Consider the following 16,008-nt stretch of genomic DNA (forward strand, 5'->3'; position numbering starts at 1 on the left):
ATTAGGCATGAGCATTGCTTGCTTAGATAGATACTATCACGAGATGAAGGAAAACTAGCTTATCAGTATTTCCCTCGTGCTGTCAGCAAATTCTTCAGACTGTCATGACTCGCGGATGGCTGGCACGGCACCCTACCCTGCTGCAAAAAAAGGCTTACGAAGTGCTACTGCCTGCTAGAAATGTTCCGTTAAAGAAAGAAAAGGAAAAGGAAACTTTAGTAGCCATAGCCATGCATGCTTTAGCTTACGCCTTTTTTTTTTGGATTTTTAATGGCTTCTGCTTTTGCCCTTTTTGTTTGGGTTTTTGAAACTAGAAATTAAAACAATAGCTTATTTTTAATAGCTTACGCCTTTTTATTATAAAAATCTGAAAAGCTAGAAACAAATCTAAACATACTGGTACGAGAAGCCACAGCTAGAAATTCAAACAAACAAACAGGCATAGTGTCCAGTGTTCATCTCGGCTAACAGTACGTGCTGCAGGCCTCGAACCCCACACGTTTCGGGCTGTGGATGGATGGTAAACGGGTAAACGATGAGTTTTCTATTTTCGAGAGGATCAACGATGAGCTGTTATGCTGCAAACTCGGTCCAAACCTGTCCTGCCTTTTGGGCTTCTTTGCTGCCACTACTTTCTAGGCATTTTGGGCCTCCAATGGTAGAATTTGTGTACTAGTTGCCGTACCGGTTCGTAGTTCCAGAAAAGGAAAGAAAATCGCAGCAACGCATACTGCAAACTATAGACAGGTACAAGAGTACAATGCTCGACTCTCGTTGCTCTTCCACCCCTTATGATATTTCATGGACCTGATCGGACAGTCTCCAAGCAGTGGATTATGTACCACAGAAGATTTTGGTAGCCGTTACGTGGTTGTGTTGCGCTGTGTCCAAAGATTCCACTCGGCAGCAAGCTACCAGAGTTCGGGCACCAAATATAGTGCTAGTACAAGAGCCTGATATATGCCAAGGAGCCAACAGTGTAAGATTTGTCATGATACAACGGTACCCCATTAATTAAACAGATAAAACCAACGACTGATGAACAAATGTCTCAAATGACTAAGTGCAGATTCTCTTACTACGACACCACTTTTATTCGTCAGGATACATGGGACTGACGAGACTCACACTAGTACCTACTGATCAACACGAAATCATCATCATCCAGAACTCGCGCCTCTTTCTGTCCCACAAAGTTTTCCCGTCCGATAGCCTCGACAATCCGAACAAACTCAATCCTCTTTTCAATAGGAAGAGGAACATACGGTAATCTGAAAACGGGCCTTGCCACCCCAAGCTGAGCCAGAGCGGTGTTGAGAGCAATTGGATTCGGCTGGCAAAACAACCATTTCATCAGAGGCAGTAGCTTCTCGTTCAGCATCGCATTCTCTCCTCTGTACATGAGACTGTGCATGAGACCAGGAACAAGGTTGCTAGCTACCGAAATAACTCCAGTAGCACCATATTTCCACCTGGAATCATGGCATTCATCGTCATTACCGCTCCATATTGTTATACCTTTGTCAGTGTAGCACTTAACCCTCTCATGTCCAACACATTCTTTCACACCTGCCATGTTTGAAGAGCCTGAAACTGCCTCAACAACTTCAGGGGGGATATCCTGGCCACTCCTGGATGGCACGTTGTAAATGATGGTTGGGCCCATCGGGAGGACAGCCTCGAAATGAGAGATCAATCCTTCAGTTGAAGTCTTCCCATAGTAAGGATTGATGTGGAGAGCTGCATGCATGCCGACAGCAAATCCCTGCTCTGTCGCGTGAACAGCCTCTCTGGTTGAGTTACTTCCCGTGTTGCCTATCACTTTAATCCTAGTGCCAAAGCAGTTAACGGTATGCCCAATGAGCATGATATGTTCATCCCAACTCATAAGGTGACCCTCTCCAGTTGTCCCCCCAACTATTACACCTTCAGCACCACCCTCTATCTGCATATTTATCAAAGAATCATATGCTTCAAGATCGAATCTTCCATCTGGCAAATAGGGGGTTTTGACCGCTGTAATTAATCTGAGACTTGTGATGTCACCTGTTGATGTCCTGCACCTCAGACAGAGGAAGGTCAGACCTCAGCAGCAGATAACATCTATCAGAGCACTCAAATACTTGTGTGCAAACAGTAAGATCCATGTGACTACTAAGCTGTAATATCACAAAACTGAAAAAAAATAGCAATTGTAGTTACCAAATATTGTACAGGATCATTTCATTAAGTAGAACGACCTCAACTTGCAATATAAGTACCACCTAACCAAGCATATAGCTATTTAGATATTGTCCAGGCAAGGCAGTTCACATTTGAAATTAGATATTGTCCAGACAAAGCAATTCACATTTGACATTCTGACTAAATTCTTCTACCTACAACAATTTCCTATCTTATAGAGACAAGGGGAGATTCACCATAATTAGGTTTAGTCTTACAGAATTGACTTAATGAAAATAGCAAGAACATATCCCATTTCTCTATTGAACAAACTATTCTTCGTGCCCAAGACTTAAACCTATTATCATTCACCAAGCATGACATTGTAAAGCTTGAAACAGACCAAAGCTTCATTGAAACAAAAAAGATTACTTTTCTTGAACCTACCCAACAAATACAACAAGGATTGATTTGTCTAAGTTCTACAGGAAAGGGATTTGGATATGGGAAAAGGTGGCTTCCAGGTTCCAATCGGTGACTATTGAAAACGGACTATTTCAGGACATCTTAATTTTTCAATGAGACAAGTTCAGAGTAGAAGAGGAAAAAACATTGTTCAAAAAATCGGTGATCGGTTGCTGCTCGGCCAGCCGGGGAGTAGGGATTAATCGGTTAATCGGAGACTAACTGAATTAATCAGCCGACCATTAATCGGTTGGTCAGTAAGGAATATACCTTATTTTTTATGTAATCTAGCAATATAATATACTAGAATAGACATGTATAAGAAGGAAAAATACTAAATAGACATATCTCTCTCTGGGTGGGCCTCTTTCTTCTTGGGCTGGTGGCCCACCTCTCTCCCTCTCTTATCTCTCTCTGCCTCTCCCTTAGCCCCTTTCTCGATCTCTCTCTCACTCACACGCACATAGGACGGCGGTGGGGGCGGATAGGGTTGACAGGGCGCGGTGCCCTTCCAGATCCGGCGACTTGAGGAGGGACGACAGCTTGAGGAGGAGGCGACGAAGCTAAGCAGTACCCGAGCTGCGGTGGCGCGAGGGGTGGGCACCCGAGCGGCCGACTGCTTGGGCTAGAGGAGGGGCGGTAGCGCAAGGGGTTAGCAAAACTGCGCGAGACACTAGAGCTACTGAGGCTGCGATGCATTTTGAGGGAGGAGATTAATCAGTGGTCAAGTCAGACCGATTAATCGGCCAGCCGATTTCACCATAATCGACTCGTTCGCCTGCCGATTAGCGATTAATCACTGATCGGCCGATTTTTTCAACACTGAGAAAAAATAGCCACAGAAAAGATGATAAGTACAATCTCAGGTACAAAAGCGACTTTGTTGTTGTTAGATTCAAGTTTTTGGCTAATTTCACTGGAATTAACAGCTAGTTCAGTGGCATCAGGCTAAAAGTGCTAGCAAGTCTACGATAAAATATGTTAAATAAGAAACTCAGCATTCATTTTGAACCAAACAAGTTACCGATTTTTCACTTCAGAACTTCGCATTGGAAGATAATCATCTAGAGTGATGGCTGCCAATGAAAACTTCCCTTTGCCAGTCCTGCACAAGTACCACCTGTGTTAGCATGTTAAGATTGGAAGTAAGGAGAATATAGGCAGAACAAGTAAACTAAAAACTCAAGGCCACTCCTTGAAAAGATGGCAAGAAAGTTATAGATATATTCGGATAATTGAACACCAATTAGACAGATTTGGATGTTGGGAATACAATATCAGTGGTATCTGGAGCAATTGTTAACTGTGACCTCATGTATTTGCGCAAGCTCATGCGTGAGCTAAGCGTGTCTTATGTGCTCAATAACAATGTGAATTATGTTACTTCTCTGAGAACAAATATGAGTAAATCTGTTTGAGTAGGAACTGATGTGGTGAAAAGAAAAGGACTATCTTTGTTTATCAAACAAAACATAAAGACATAGTTTAAACTAAAGAATAAAACGCAAAGCCAGAACGCCAGCCTGTTTCCTGACCTGCAGGTCTTTGTTGATAGGTAACTCTAGAAGGCTTTGTCAGTCCTAGCAGTACAAACTTTTTTTTTTACTCTAGATGGTTTTTCTATGTGAACATTGTTCTCTTGCATCTACCCTACAATATCACTCCCACCGATCACAAAAACATATTGTTTTGGACATCCACATGGTCTCCAAAACACAAATTTGACCACTAATTTCTATTATAATATATTTATAAAACATAATAAATCTATAACAATATGAAATACTTTCTTAAGACAAATTTATGGATACGATTTTTCATGTTTCCAATGTAAATATATAAAACGACTTTCTTATTTGTGATTTGTCAGTTGTCACTAAGGGACACCCATTTTCACTTTGCCACAGAAAGTTTGCATGTTTCGTATTGCCACTATTGCGTCAGGTGCTAGCAAAATTCCAATAAAAATCAACAGCTCGTTCAGTGGAATCAAGCTAAAAGTGCTAGCAAGTCTGATAAAATAAATTAAACACGGAGCCAATCACTTTCAGGCGTCAGCATTCTTTTTGAATTCAACAAGTTTCCAATTTTTCACTTCAGTACTTCGCATTGGAAAATGACCAGATCGAGTGATGGCTGACAATGGAAACTTCCCTCCGCCAGTTGCGCACAAGTACGGAACCAATTACAGCAACGAAAGTTACAAAGGCAAGCTGAAATATCTGGAGAAGTACGGAGATACTGAAGCAAGGCAAGGTGACAGTGTCTGTCGGAAAATTAAGCTAGATAAATTGACATCGGCCACCAATTCATTAGCATCGACCTCTAATCAAATCCCAAATAATCATCACCTGGTCGCCTGCAGCGCAGCATAGGACGGAGGAACCGCGACGACGGGGCGCGCGGGAGGGATCGGATGAGGGGAGGAGGCGAACAGCTGGGGCGCAAGGGCTCTGCACGCCATCGTATCGTCTCACCGGTAGCCGCGACCCCCGAGGCAGAAGATCTTTTCCACCGACCACTACGGTTAGAGGGCGGGAAGCCTGCAGCGTCGTGGGCGACGGCGAGGGCGGTGGCGGCGTGGCCGCGAGGGCGAGAGGCGGCGGGGGGCGAGGGCGAGAGGCGGCGTGGGGCGAGGGCGAGCGATTGGGCGAATCAGGCGAGGCACGTGCGGGAGTTGGGCTTTTTAGGTTTGCGGGAGTCGGGGGCTGAGCGTTTGGGCCTGTGCCACGCTGGGTTGGGCCGGTTCGCCACTGCGATGGGAAAGGATTTGGGCCAGGTGCAAAAAAATCCTAAAAAGAAAGGCGCAAGACCTTTCGATCCATAGGCTCGTTTTTTTATATTTTTTTTCAAATTTTTCAACATTACACGTCTGTTTAAAAATAATGAAGTCTACCATACCGTCACCTATTTAACGGTTGATAACCAGGTTTTGCCTATTGAACAGGTGACACCTTGTGGACTCCGGTTGGCAGCGCATTTAAAAATCAAGAAGAGCAAGGTTCTCGCCCGTTCAACGAGTGATACCTTCCTCTCACCCGAAGGTCTCGCCTATTCAACGGGCGAGACCTTGTTCTCGCTCGTTCAACAAGCGATATCTTCTTCTCCCCGATTTTTAAATGCGCTGACAGCCAGGACCCATAAGGTGTTGCCCGTTCAACGGGCGATGGTAGGGTAGACTCCATTATTTTTGAAGCGGGCATGTAATCTTGAAAATTTTGAAAATATATATATATATATATATATATATATATATATATATATATATAAATTCCCATAGGCTCTAACACCTAACACCGAACTATTAAGGCCTTTACTCAGAATCATAAGTTGAAATAAATATGCTGATTCTGAGCAAAGTTGGTTTTATAACTAGAATTCCAAAGCTGATTTGAATATGCTTTTGTGGATTATGAGTGATGATCCGAGGCCGACAACATGATATTATAAAGGAACAAGTTTAATTTGCCACCCTGAACTATGCTATCAGTCTGTTTTCCCCCTAAATTCGAATACCAAGAATCTTTCACCCTAAGTTTTCAAAACCAGGCAAATGACCCCTCTGACCCATTTTCAAAGCAGTTTTTATGCCTAATTGGACAACATGTCAGCTCATCCTTCCACCGGGATGATACATCAGACTCCCTCCTTCCTTCTCTCTTCTGTCTTCTCCCCATCTGCCCCTCTCACACTGTTGGCCAACCTGCACCAGTCCATGCTCTCCAATCATCCCTGTCGTAGCACTGCTTCTTAGCTCCTTCCAATCTCAATGAGGTGGAGGTGCTTGTGCTCAGCTCTGGATGGGCATGACGGGGTCGCGTTGATCCCCAAGGGTCTCACCATGGCAGGCTGCAACCTGCACACAAGTGGATGATGCCATATGACGAGGGGAAGCTAGCATAGGCCAAGGGAGAGGCACGATATCTGGAGCAGCTTGGATGGCTGGGTGCCAAGGTAAAGGAGTAATGAGTAGAGACAGGCTACCATGCATAGAGGTCGGCTGGCCATGGCCTCATCTTTTTCCTCAACTTCGGCCGCCACACCTCTCCTTCAATTATTGACACTCCCGTCGATTCGTCGAGCAAAGTCTCACGTCATGGCAGATGAGATGGTCGATTCAAGCCCCACGCCATCCCTCGCGCTACGCACACCATTGCCTCATAGCGCCCCGTTCCCCCTCTCACCATGTCCCCACTTCGGCCCTTCGTGTGTTCTGCGCGCTCCAGGAGCCACCGTCCGCTACCACAGGGGCCGACGAGCGTGGCCTCGCCATGGATTGTGTTGGCACCGGCTATGCTATGGATATCATCGCGCTACGTGTTCACCATGCCGGAGTCCACGACGCCAACCTGCGTGTCCAACTCAAGTCCTGTGCTGATGCAAGCCACCTGCTACGGCTCTACATGAGCCTCATGCTTGTATCCAGCTTGCGCTTGTAGATCCACATGGCCGCCGTGGTCTCGTGCTCATATCCAGGCTGCAGCCGTAATCTCTTGCTCGCATCCAGGCGCCGCCACCACTTGCTCACATTCGAGTGTTGCCTGCTCGCAACCTGGGCCTAATCGAGAAGCTCTACTCCTCACTCCAACACGTTGCTCAGATCCGTCGCGCCGCATGGACCACAAGAAGGCCTCAAAGTCCCTTCCCGATGCACGACATGGCGAGCTCTCCCGCGCCATTTCTCTGTGCCGCCTTATGGCCTCACCGAAGCGACCGTCGCGGGTGGCGAGTAAGGTGAGAAGGAGGCAGATGTCAGTGTCTCGTGTGGCGTCCCCATCCCTGTCCCCATCGTCCAGCATGCGCGAGGCGGCACGAAGGAGTTCACCAGAGAGCGGGCGTGCGTGGAGCAGCATAGCAGAGCAGCAAGGCCATAAGGGGGGAGGGGAAGGGAGAAAGCGAGAGAGAGAGGTGGGCCATGTGACGTGGCATAATATGTAGGCTCCTACATACCACATATGAGCCATATCAGCCAAAACCACCTTTGAAATGGTGGAGGGGGTAACTTGAACGGTTTTGAGAGATGATGGTGTAAGATTTCTGGTTTTCGAGTTAGAGGGCGAAAATCGGACTGACCGGGAAGTTGAGGGGGTAAATTGGACTTTTTCAAAATCAACTTTTTAAAATTCACAGAATTAGCTTTTTCAAAAACCATATAGTCACCATTCTCGAATGGGAGAATTGCTCTAGTGGCCCCATCTTTTCCTCTAATTGATAGTTTGCCCTCATTTTTTTAAAATATTTGCATCATTGCCCTCATTTTTTGGAAACTAGACTGACGTTTGCCCCTGTTTTGGGACACCATTTGAGACTGAAATAAACGTATTAAAAGAATGAAAAAGTGGAAAATGGACTAAACAGTGAAAATGACCGAAATGCCTCTGGATACCTCTGTGTTGTCTCGTTCATCTTTCTTCATCTCGTTCCTCTCGATTTTTTAAAATATTATTAATTTATTAAAAAAATTCAAAAATATTATTCAAATATAGGAAATTTGTAAATTTTGAAATAGACACATATCCGCAATCGAAGTACCGATATCCTATTTGGTACACACATGGAGACATGTTGGCACACCGACTGCCGACAAGTCCTGTGTCTTGATACGATATTAAAAAAATTATAATTTTTTATATGATCTCGGATATAGATGATGTTTATATTAAAATTGTTTATGATAGAACACTTTTTCTAATAAAATTATAACTTTTTTATATTCAAAGAGAAATCGTAACTTTTTATATTAAAAATTTGTAACTTTTTTATTTCTACAAGTACAACACCTTTTCATTTGAATTTGTTTAGATGCCTAGATAGTGACTAGAAATTCTATATTCAGTTAGAGCATCTCCAACCGACTACTCATATTTGACCCCCTATTTCTCTTATTTAGGGGCTTCTCATCCAGATTTTATCCCCTATTTCTCAACGCGTTCCAACCGACCCCTCATATTTGACCCCCTATATTCGAATCACCTCTATTTTATTAATATATGGTAACTCTCTCTCCTCTCTCTCCCCTCTCGCCCCCTCTCTCTCTCCCCTCTCTCCCAAATGAGGGGTTGGATGAGGAGCCCCTAGATGTAGGGGGTGAGGGAGGAGATTTGAGGGCTCCTCAAATAAAGGGGGTTGGATAGGGAGTCGGTTGGAGATCGATTTTCATCGTTTTTTTCTCAAATATAGGATAGAGGGTGAGAAGAGGGCTCGATTGGAGATGCTCTTAGATATAGTTTTCTTAGATCTAAAATTTATAATAACTTTTTGGAGCATCTAAAGTAATTTAAATAGAAAAGTATTCAACTACAAAGTTGTAGAAATCGTTGATAAGTATAGTTTTTATATAAAGATTATTTACATCTGAGATCATATGGAAAAGTTATGACTTTTTTTTAGTATCGTCTGCGAGATACAAGATGTGTCGGCTAACCGGTTGTTGACAAGGAACTAGTCTACATTCTGATTGCCGATAGATGGCTAGTCAGCAATTGGAGTGCCGACTAATATCTATTTTTGCGGCTTTCATATTTTGAATATCATTTTTGTAATTTTCTAATATAATAATATTATTTCAAAAAAGATTCATTCCGAATTTTACTCCACCCTAACCCTGAATCGATGGCAAGCAGTGTGTGGCGTAGACAGCCAGCGACGCACAATGCGGGGGTGAGCTATTGAAACAGTGTGATGTCATGTGAGGCTGCGGGGTATGATCGTGCAGGGTTGCACGGGGCTGCGCAGGCAAGCATGGCCAGGTGGGCGTGGTACTGCGTGGGTGAGGCCTATCAGAGGCTCAGAGCGGGCGCGACGTGCGTAGGGTCAAGGAGGGGTCGACTGGAGGAAGGCTAGATGAACGCTATAGACCTGAATCCTAGAGAAATTGGGTAAAATTTTCAATCTCCCTTATCTATGATGTGATAGGCACTTCGATTTTGCAGAGTGCATTTGTATTTCAGCTTGCCAGACATGGGGCCAAAGATATATTACAGGAGTAGAATCTTGACTAAAACAGTTGACATTTGGTCTCATGCATTTAGTAGATTACATTGGTGAAAAATTTGTTTAGGGTCCCAAGCAGTATATTACTTTATGGCGTTCGCTGGAGGATGTCTCTATTGAGATAAAACCGATGAACAATTGCTAGAGTGGTTTGACCTAAACCGAGAGGAGGGGTAGTGCATATTGATGCCCGGATCAATGAATTCTCTGGCCCATTACAATGCTCTCCCATAAAACTTTGTTACATATTCATGTTTACTAGTTTTTGCTCATTTGCTATCAACTTATTTACCGATGCAATTTTACTCTTTTCAAGTGCTAGTCCAAGTCACATGGGAGGAAGACCACCAACTCGGGAGGGGTAGAGGAAAGGAAAGAGGAAGGCTAGCTGCCTGGTTCGGTGCTTGATGTGATGTATGAGTATTTATGTGCTATCTAAAATACTCTATACCAGTAAAAATACTTTGTGATGTCTAGTTGTTGCTTTTGTTGTACCGTCGAAGAACTCGAGTTATATGATGTCACTATGTGATGGTTGTCATATGTGTTGTGGTTGTTTTTGTTGGACTTATTTCTTATGGGATGTTTACATACTTTGTTGGAGAATTGCCCTTTATATATTATTTGAGTTAAAACATATATTTCCCATATTATCATTACTTGAAACATATATTTCTGATGGTACTTTTTTATGCTATAACTGCAATGGACAACGGTCATACTGTTAGAATAGGTCCATTTATGCATATTTCAACTATTTCAAGGGTCATTCATGCCAAGTATGTGTAATGGTATACATGCATTTTGCCATCTAACTTAACACCTTCAACACAACATAACACATTAGGAGAAAAAGAGTGCTCAGATTAAAAAAGAACAGGGACAATGGTGCAAAGATGAAAAAAAACCGAGGGTAAAGTATCAATTAGAAGTTAAGGTTAGGACAAATATGCAATTTGCCCTTCTCTAATATTCATCGTTCTAATACTAGACAAAAAAGTCGAGAGGATTAACAAAATTGATATTAGTAGATTTATGATGAAAACTACCTTTATTTCATTATATTTTCGACAATTCTTTCTAAGACATAACTATTAAAAATAACGATCAAACATACATGTTGGATATATGGAGACGGTATCAATATCCTACAATAACAAGTAAACAGGAACGAATGTTTAGAAAACAAACTGAATTCTGTAACCCGTACAAACCAGAAAAGTCAGTTAGCGGGTTCAAGTTCGTATTCGGCTCTCGGGCTATTTTTAGCATGGATCACTATGGAAAGTAGCTGCTGAAATCAAACCCTTCGCTTTTATCCTAGTTGAGTACCCCTATCGTAGCAGTAGGGGATTTAGCTCTAATCGAAGCTGCCGTGCAATTTACGTCGCGTTTGGACTGGTTCGCGTGGAGTGATAACTTGAGAAGAAAGGCAAAACGAACGCGCGCATCCTTTCCGTTGCCTTCGCAATCGCATCGTTGTCGCGGAAGCCTTCAAACTCCCTTCCATTGCAATAGTGCAATTTACACGGAACCCCCCGCACTTCCTAAGCCTCACGAACCCTTCCTACTCCGGTCCCCACCCGCTTCCTCTTCCCCCAATTTCGCTCGACGCGAAACCCTAGCCCCCGCGATCCTCTCGCCGGAGTGAGGAGGGCTCGCCGTTGCCGATGGAGGTGAAGCTGTGGAACGACAAGCGTGAGCGCGAGCTCCTGGAGAGCTACGCGGACCTGTACGCCATCATCAAGGCCACGGAGAAGCTGGAGCGCGCCTACGTCCGCGATCTCGTCTCCGCCGCCGACTACGAGGCCGAGTGCCTCAAGCTCATCTCCCAGTTCAACTCCCTCTCCTCCTCGCTCTCCGGCGTTGTCACCATCCCGCGCTTCGTCCAGGCCTACCGCCTCGACTGCCCCGCCGCGCTCAACCGCCTCCTCCAGTCCGGCGTCCCGGCCACCGTCGAGCTCCGCGCCGCCGCGTCATCCTCCGCTCCTGCCTCCACCGCTGCCTCCGCTACCGCCATCGCCCAGTGCGTCCAGAGCTTCATCACCGCCATGGACGCCGTCAAGCTCAACATGCTCGCCAACGACCAGGTCCGCCCGCTGCTGCAGGATCTCTCCACCTCCATGGGGAGGCTCGGTCCCGTGCTGCCGCCGGACTTTGAGGGGAAGGTCAAGGTGAACGAGTGGCTCACCAAGCTGCATAAAATGGGGGCGGCAGATGAGCTCACCGAGCGGCAGGCCAGGCAGCTCAACTTTGACTTGGACTCGGCGTACAGTGCGTTCCTGGCTGCCCTGCCCACTGCCGGCCTGTGAGCAAGTATCTGCCTGCTTGGTTCCTAGTTGGTTTGTTCGTTCTGTTTTGTTACGCTTTTGACTGTGCATCGCAACTGTAGTGCTATAGATATGTGTAATTTTGTCGTGCTATATTGATTGTCAATAATAAAGTTGCCAAGTGTGATGAATTGACCTCTTGTCAATGAATTCGCTTGCATATTTGTCTGCTATATATGGTATATATGTTCCCTGCATGATACTCATTCACAGTAGAATGCTCGCATATGTCTTGTTCATTTGGATATGTTTCTTCTCTGAAGATTATATAAAGCAATACTGAAAATTATATTGTTACACCCAGTAGATGTCATGATCTTTCTGCACACAAGAACGATCCATTTGAAAATTGTCGGAGAGAGGACATATGGTTGCAACGCATCTAACATTTTTTAGTTTTGATGTGAGTTGAGAACTTGAGATGTTCTTTGTGTATTTCATTGCCATGTTTTGTGTGGAATTAGTTTTCTTAAATAGTGAATTCAGTTATGTTCACCGTTTGTACTTCAGTTGTTAACCATTGCAACATGTATTTGTAGATTCACAATGGTAGTATGTTCAACATTATACCACCATAACAAATTTAAAATATCTAGGAAGCAGTTAATTAACTTATATTGAGGTAGCATGCAATGGAACTACTTAGAATAGTTCCGTGTGAATTTGTGAATTGTCATAATGATACATGAATTAGGCACTGTTCTTATCAAATTAGTTTAGTTCATTTAGAGTAATACTTGTATTCAGATGTCACCACTGTGTTTTGTTGTGTTCTTTTTAAAAATTTCTGCTGGGCAACATCATTCATGATTTGTGCATTTGAGTGTTTGATCAAAATAATTGATTTGAGGCATATTTTGGTGTTGCGGTGGCTATAGTTTTACTAGTTTTGGATTTAACTAAACCATCATCTTAGTTTCAGAGTCAAGCGCAAAATCTCCAATATTTCGTTACGTGGCTAAGGCGGCCTACCTCTGGAATCCCACTGTAAAGATTATTTCAGCCTTTGTTTGAATATTCAAGTAGACTTAATATCTGTACTCATCATCATCATTCAGGTATATGGGAAGGAAAATTGTTTCAATGTGATTGTGAGAACATCGAGTGAACCTGTGACCAGGTCCAATCGCATCTATCGTTCCCTTCACCTCTGTTTCACATTTTCAGGCTCGCTTCATTTTCTTCTCATGCTCTCCAAAACTGATGTAATGCCAGAAATATCATCGTTTTGACCATGTAATATACGAGCCCTTTGGTGGAAATCATGTTACCTATTTTGCAATTCTTTATTGTCATGGATTCCTGTAGATTGATGACCAAGCGGGCCATATTCTGTTCTTGGTCATAGTGTTCCGATCTGAAAGGGTGATACTTGGAAAGCATGAAAGGCCAGTAATGATGATGGAAAAAGGAAAAGAAAAAGAAAAAGAAAAAGGAGAAACGGGAACATCATACACCGTTTCATTGACTTTCTTGATGTTTTAGTTTGATGTGCACCAGATCCATTTGGTTTGTTCGTTCTGTTTCTGTTATGCTTTTGAGTTTGACTCCAATAACTACTGTAGTGCATAGATATGTGTATTTTCGGTCATGTGATATTGTTTGCCAATAATAAACTTACTAATTTTGTGATGAATTAACCTCTTGTCAATGAGGTTTGTTGCATATTTGTCCGTTATATGCGTTGTCATATAGCACTTGTGCATGATACCCATTGACAGTAGAATGTATTTCTTGTATTTGGATTATACGAAGTGATAAGTGGAAATTATATTGTTGTCTCCCAATAGATCTCATGATCTTTCTGTCATATGGAATATGAAGTAGGCACTGTGCGCATCGGTTTACTTTGGAACTTTAAGAGTAATACTTTATTCAGATGTTGCTACAGTCTTTTGGTGAGCTTCTTTACTGCTGTTTCGCGTGAGAGGGTGGGGTCTCGCGGGTTCGAGCGGGCGGGCACAAGGGGTTGGTGAGCGAGCCTGCAAGCAACAACGCTGGTCGAGCTGGCGGCTGGCTCCGATATGGAGCTGTGACTGTGTGAGTGTGAGGCCACCAGCCAGCCTGGAACATCGTACAACACTTGCTCCATCCACCATTCCCGCAGCCTCGCCTTCCTATTCGTCGCCGGCTCCGGCAACCCATTTGTGCCGTCGTTGTTCACCTTCTCACCCGTGCGTGTAAGCTCTCCAGTCTCCCCTCTTCCTTTGGTTTCTTTGCTTGTTCTTTCCCCCGGCTTTATCTGAAAATACATCCATTCGAACAGGAAAAGGAGGGGAAAATTGTTAGAATATATAGGCTAGTCCCATTGATAAGTTCTGGAAAATCTCAAAGGACCAACCATGTGAAAGAAGGGTGCACCTTATTAGTCCCATATTGCTGAAGATGGGAGAAGATTAATTAAAGGTTGCCTTCTCCACCCCCATTAGCTTGATGGATAGGAGGAAAGAAAGGACATATGCACGCTCACCTCGCATTGTCGTGGTGGGTTCGCAAATACACGACACCTGTATGAATAGTCAGTCAAAATACTGTCTAGTAGTTTGCGTATGTGTGGCATTTTTTTACAGTTTTATTTTTGCTACCTGGGACGATCAATTATGAGATATGAAGATTGTGTTGGTTAAGAAGCTTTTAGAAAATGTTCGACGCGAGTGCTTACGATATGCTTCCTCTATATTGTTTTCTGTGTTGACATCATGACATCTCCTCCTAAGGGAGATCAATTTTAATCTCTAAGGATTGTGCCGCCACTCAATTTTGCGGCTAGGCCTGCCCCTGAATAGACCTTCTTACCAAGAACACTGTGGACGAGGATAGCTCAAGTACATAGTCGGGTTTGGCGATTGTTGCACACGGAAGGGCAGGAAAATCCACCTTGGCGCAGCTTGTTTACAATGACAAGAGGGTACACGAATATTTTGATGTCAGGATGTGGGTCTGCATCTCACACAAACTTGATGTCCATTGTCGCACATGGGAGATCATTGAGTCTGTCACAAGAAAGGAATGCCCTCGTTTTGACAGGTTTGATACTCCCCGGTGCACATTAAGGGAGACAGTGCAAAAATCAGAAAAAATTGTGTTGGATGATGTTTGGTTTGATGAATCCAGCAGTGGGAGGGAGTGAGACTTATTGCTTGATCCTCTTGTTTCTCAGAAGGGCAGACGCAAAGTTTTGGTACCCTCTTGACGAGATATACTTCCAGCCTCTCTTGTTGTAAAGAAGTAGTTCGTCTGGAAAAGACGGAAGATGCCGAGTTTTTGGCACTCTTCAAACATCATGCCTTCTCTAGAGCAGAAGTCCGAGATCAGAAGTTGCAAGACTAGGTAGAAGAGATTGCAGATAGCTAAAAATATTGGGCAATCGCCATTGGCAGCAAAAGTTGTGGGTTCCCATTTAAGCAGGATAAAGGATATCACTTCATGGAAGGATGCTTTGAAGTTTAACAACTTAGCCGAACCCAAGAGAGCTCTGTTGTGGAGTTACTGGAACATTCCATGACATTCTCATTATCAATAGAAATAAGTCAGTGTGAACTCTTGAAGGAGAGCTGCCAACCTAACGGGGAAAGCTGGTCAAAATTTGCCCATATCCGTTGGAAGCTCATAGAATGAATTGCGCTTCAGATTCTTGAGAGAAAAGGTAAAGCTTCCACCAACGTGTTCTCATGGGCATCTAGTTGCAAGAGTACTCCTTTATTTCATTATTCATTTACTCTTTTTTTTGTGAGACGTTTATTTCTTTCATTCGTGTTATTTCAAATACTCAAAGTTCCCTCCTTTTCTATGTTTGTTCGAAACAGCCAAGGTTCTCTGTTCAACTCCCTCAGCGACACGACGTCACCTACCGGATCCACTCCTGTGTTCCTTACCACAGTCGATTCATGAACCAGGATTGTGCTGTTTGCTTCTATAATTTGGTTATGTGAATAGTTGCCGCCGACCTGTCTATGTTGGACATTGTTGCACACGTCTGTGTGGTATGTACTCGCAACTTCCTTTTTTTCAGATGTGGTGATTTATGCTAGTACACTTTAGTCTTCCTTCCTAATTC

At 43.8% G+C, this 16,008-nt stretch overlaps 2 protein-coding genes and 1 pseudogene across 2 annotated transcripts; 2 read left to right on the plus strand and 1 right to left on the minus strand.

The window, feature by feature from the left end:
- Positions 1-935: 935 nt before the first annotated feature.
- On the minus strand, positions 936-5,290 carry LOC133908883 (4-hydroxy-tetrahydrodipicolinate synthase, chloroplastic-like). Its single transcript, XM_062351093.1, has 3 exons — positions 4,980-5,290; positions 3,653-3,733; positions 936-2,057 (listed from the first exon to the last, which is right to left on the minus strand). Exons 1-3 carry the CDS (start codon positions 5,090-5,092, stop codon positions 1,130-1,132), a joined length of 1,122 nt encoding a protein of 373 aa, XP_062207077.1. The 5' UTR covers positions 5,093-5,290; the 3' UTR covers positions 936-1,129.
- Positions 5,291-11,100: 5,810 nt separating this feature from the next.
- On the plus strand, positions 11,101-12,082 carry LOC133908884 (vacuolar protein sorting-associated protein 28 homolog 1-like). Its single transcript, XM_062351094.1, has one exon. The coding sequence runs from the start codon at positions 11,292-11,294 to the stop codon at positions 11,931-11,933; it is 642 nt and encodes a 213-aa protein (XP_062207078.1). The 5' UTR covers positions 11,101-11,291; the 3' UTR covers positions 11,934-12,082.
- A 2,510-nt stretch (positions 12,083-14,592) lies between these two features.
- LOC133907023 (putative disease resistance RPP13-like protein 1) lies at positions 14,593-15,992 on the plus strand (annotated as a pseudogene).
- The last annotated feature ends 16 nt before the right edge of the window (positions 15,993-16,008 follow it).

Source organism: Phragmites australis, chromosome 2 (assembly GCF_958298935.1).
Source record: "Phragmites australis chromosome 2, lpPhrAust1.1, whole genome shotgun sequence".
Taxonomy (NCBI): domain Eukaryota; kingdom Viridiplantae; phylum Streptophyta; class Magnoliopsida; order Poales; family Poaceae; genus Phragmites; species Phragmites australis.

Bases quoted from the DNA above. Each gene is read 5' to 3' on its own strand.
- LOC133908884 (XM_062351094.1), top strand. From the start codon at position 11,292: ATGGAGGTGAAGCTGTGGAACGACAAGCGTGAGCGCGAGCTCCTGGAG.
- LOC133908883 (XM_062351093.1), bottom strand. From the start codon at position 5,092: ATGGCGTGCAGAGCCCTTGCGCCCCAGCTGTTCGCCTCCTCCCCTCAT. The intron at 3,734-4,979 runs GTGATGATTATT...GTACTTGTGCAG, and splicing joins GCTGCGCTGCAGGCGACCAG to GACTGGCAAAGGGAAGTTTT. The intron at 2,058-3,652 runs GTAACTTGTTTG...TCTGAGGTGCAG, and splicing joins AGTTCTGAAGTGAAAAATCG to GACATCAACAGGTGACATCA.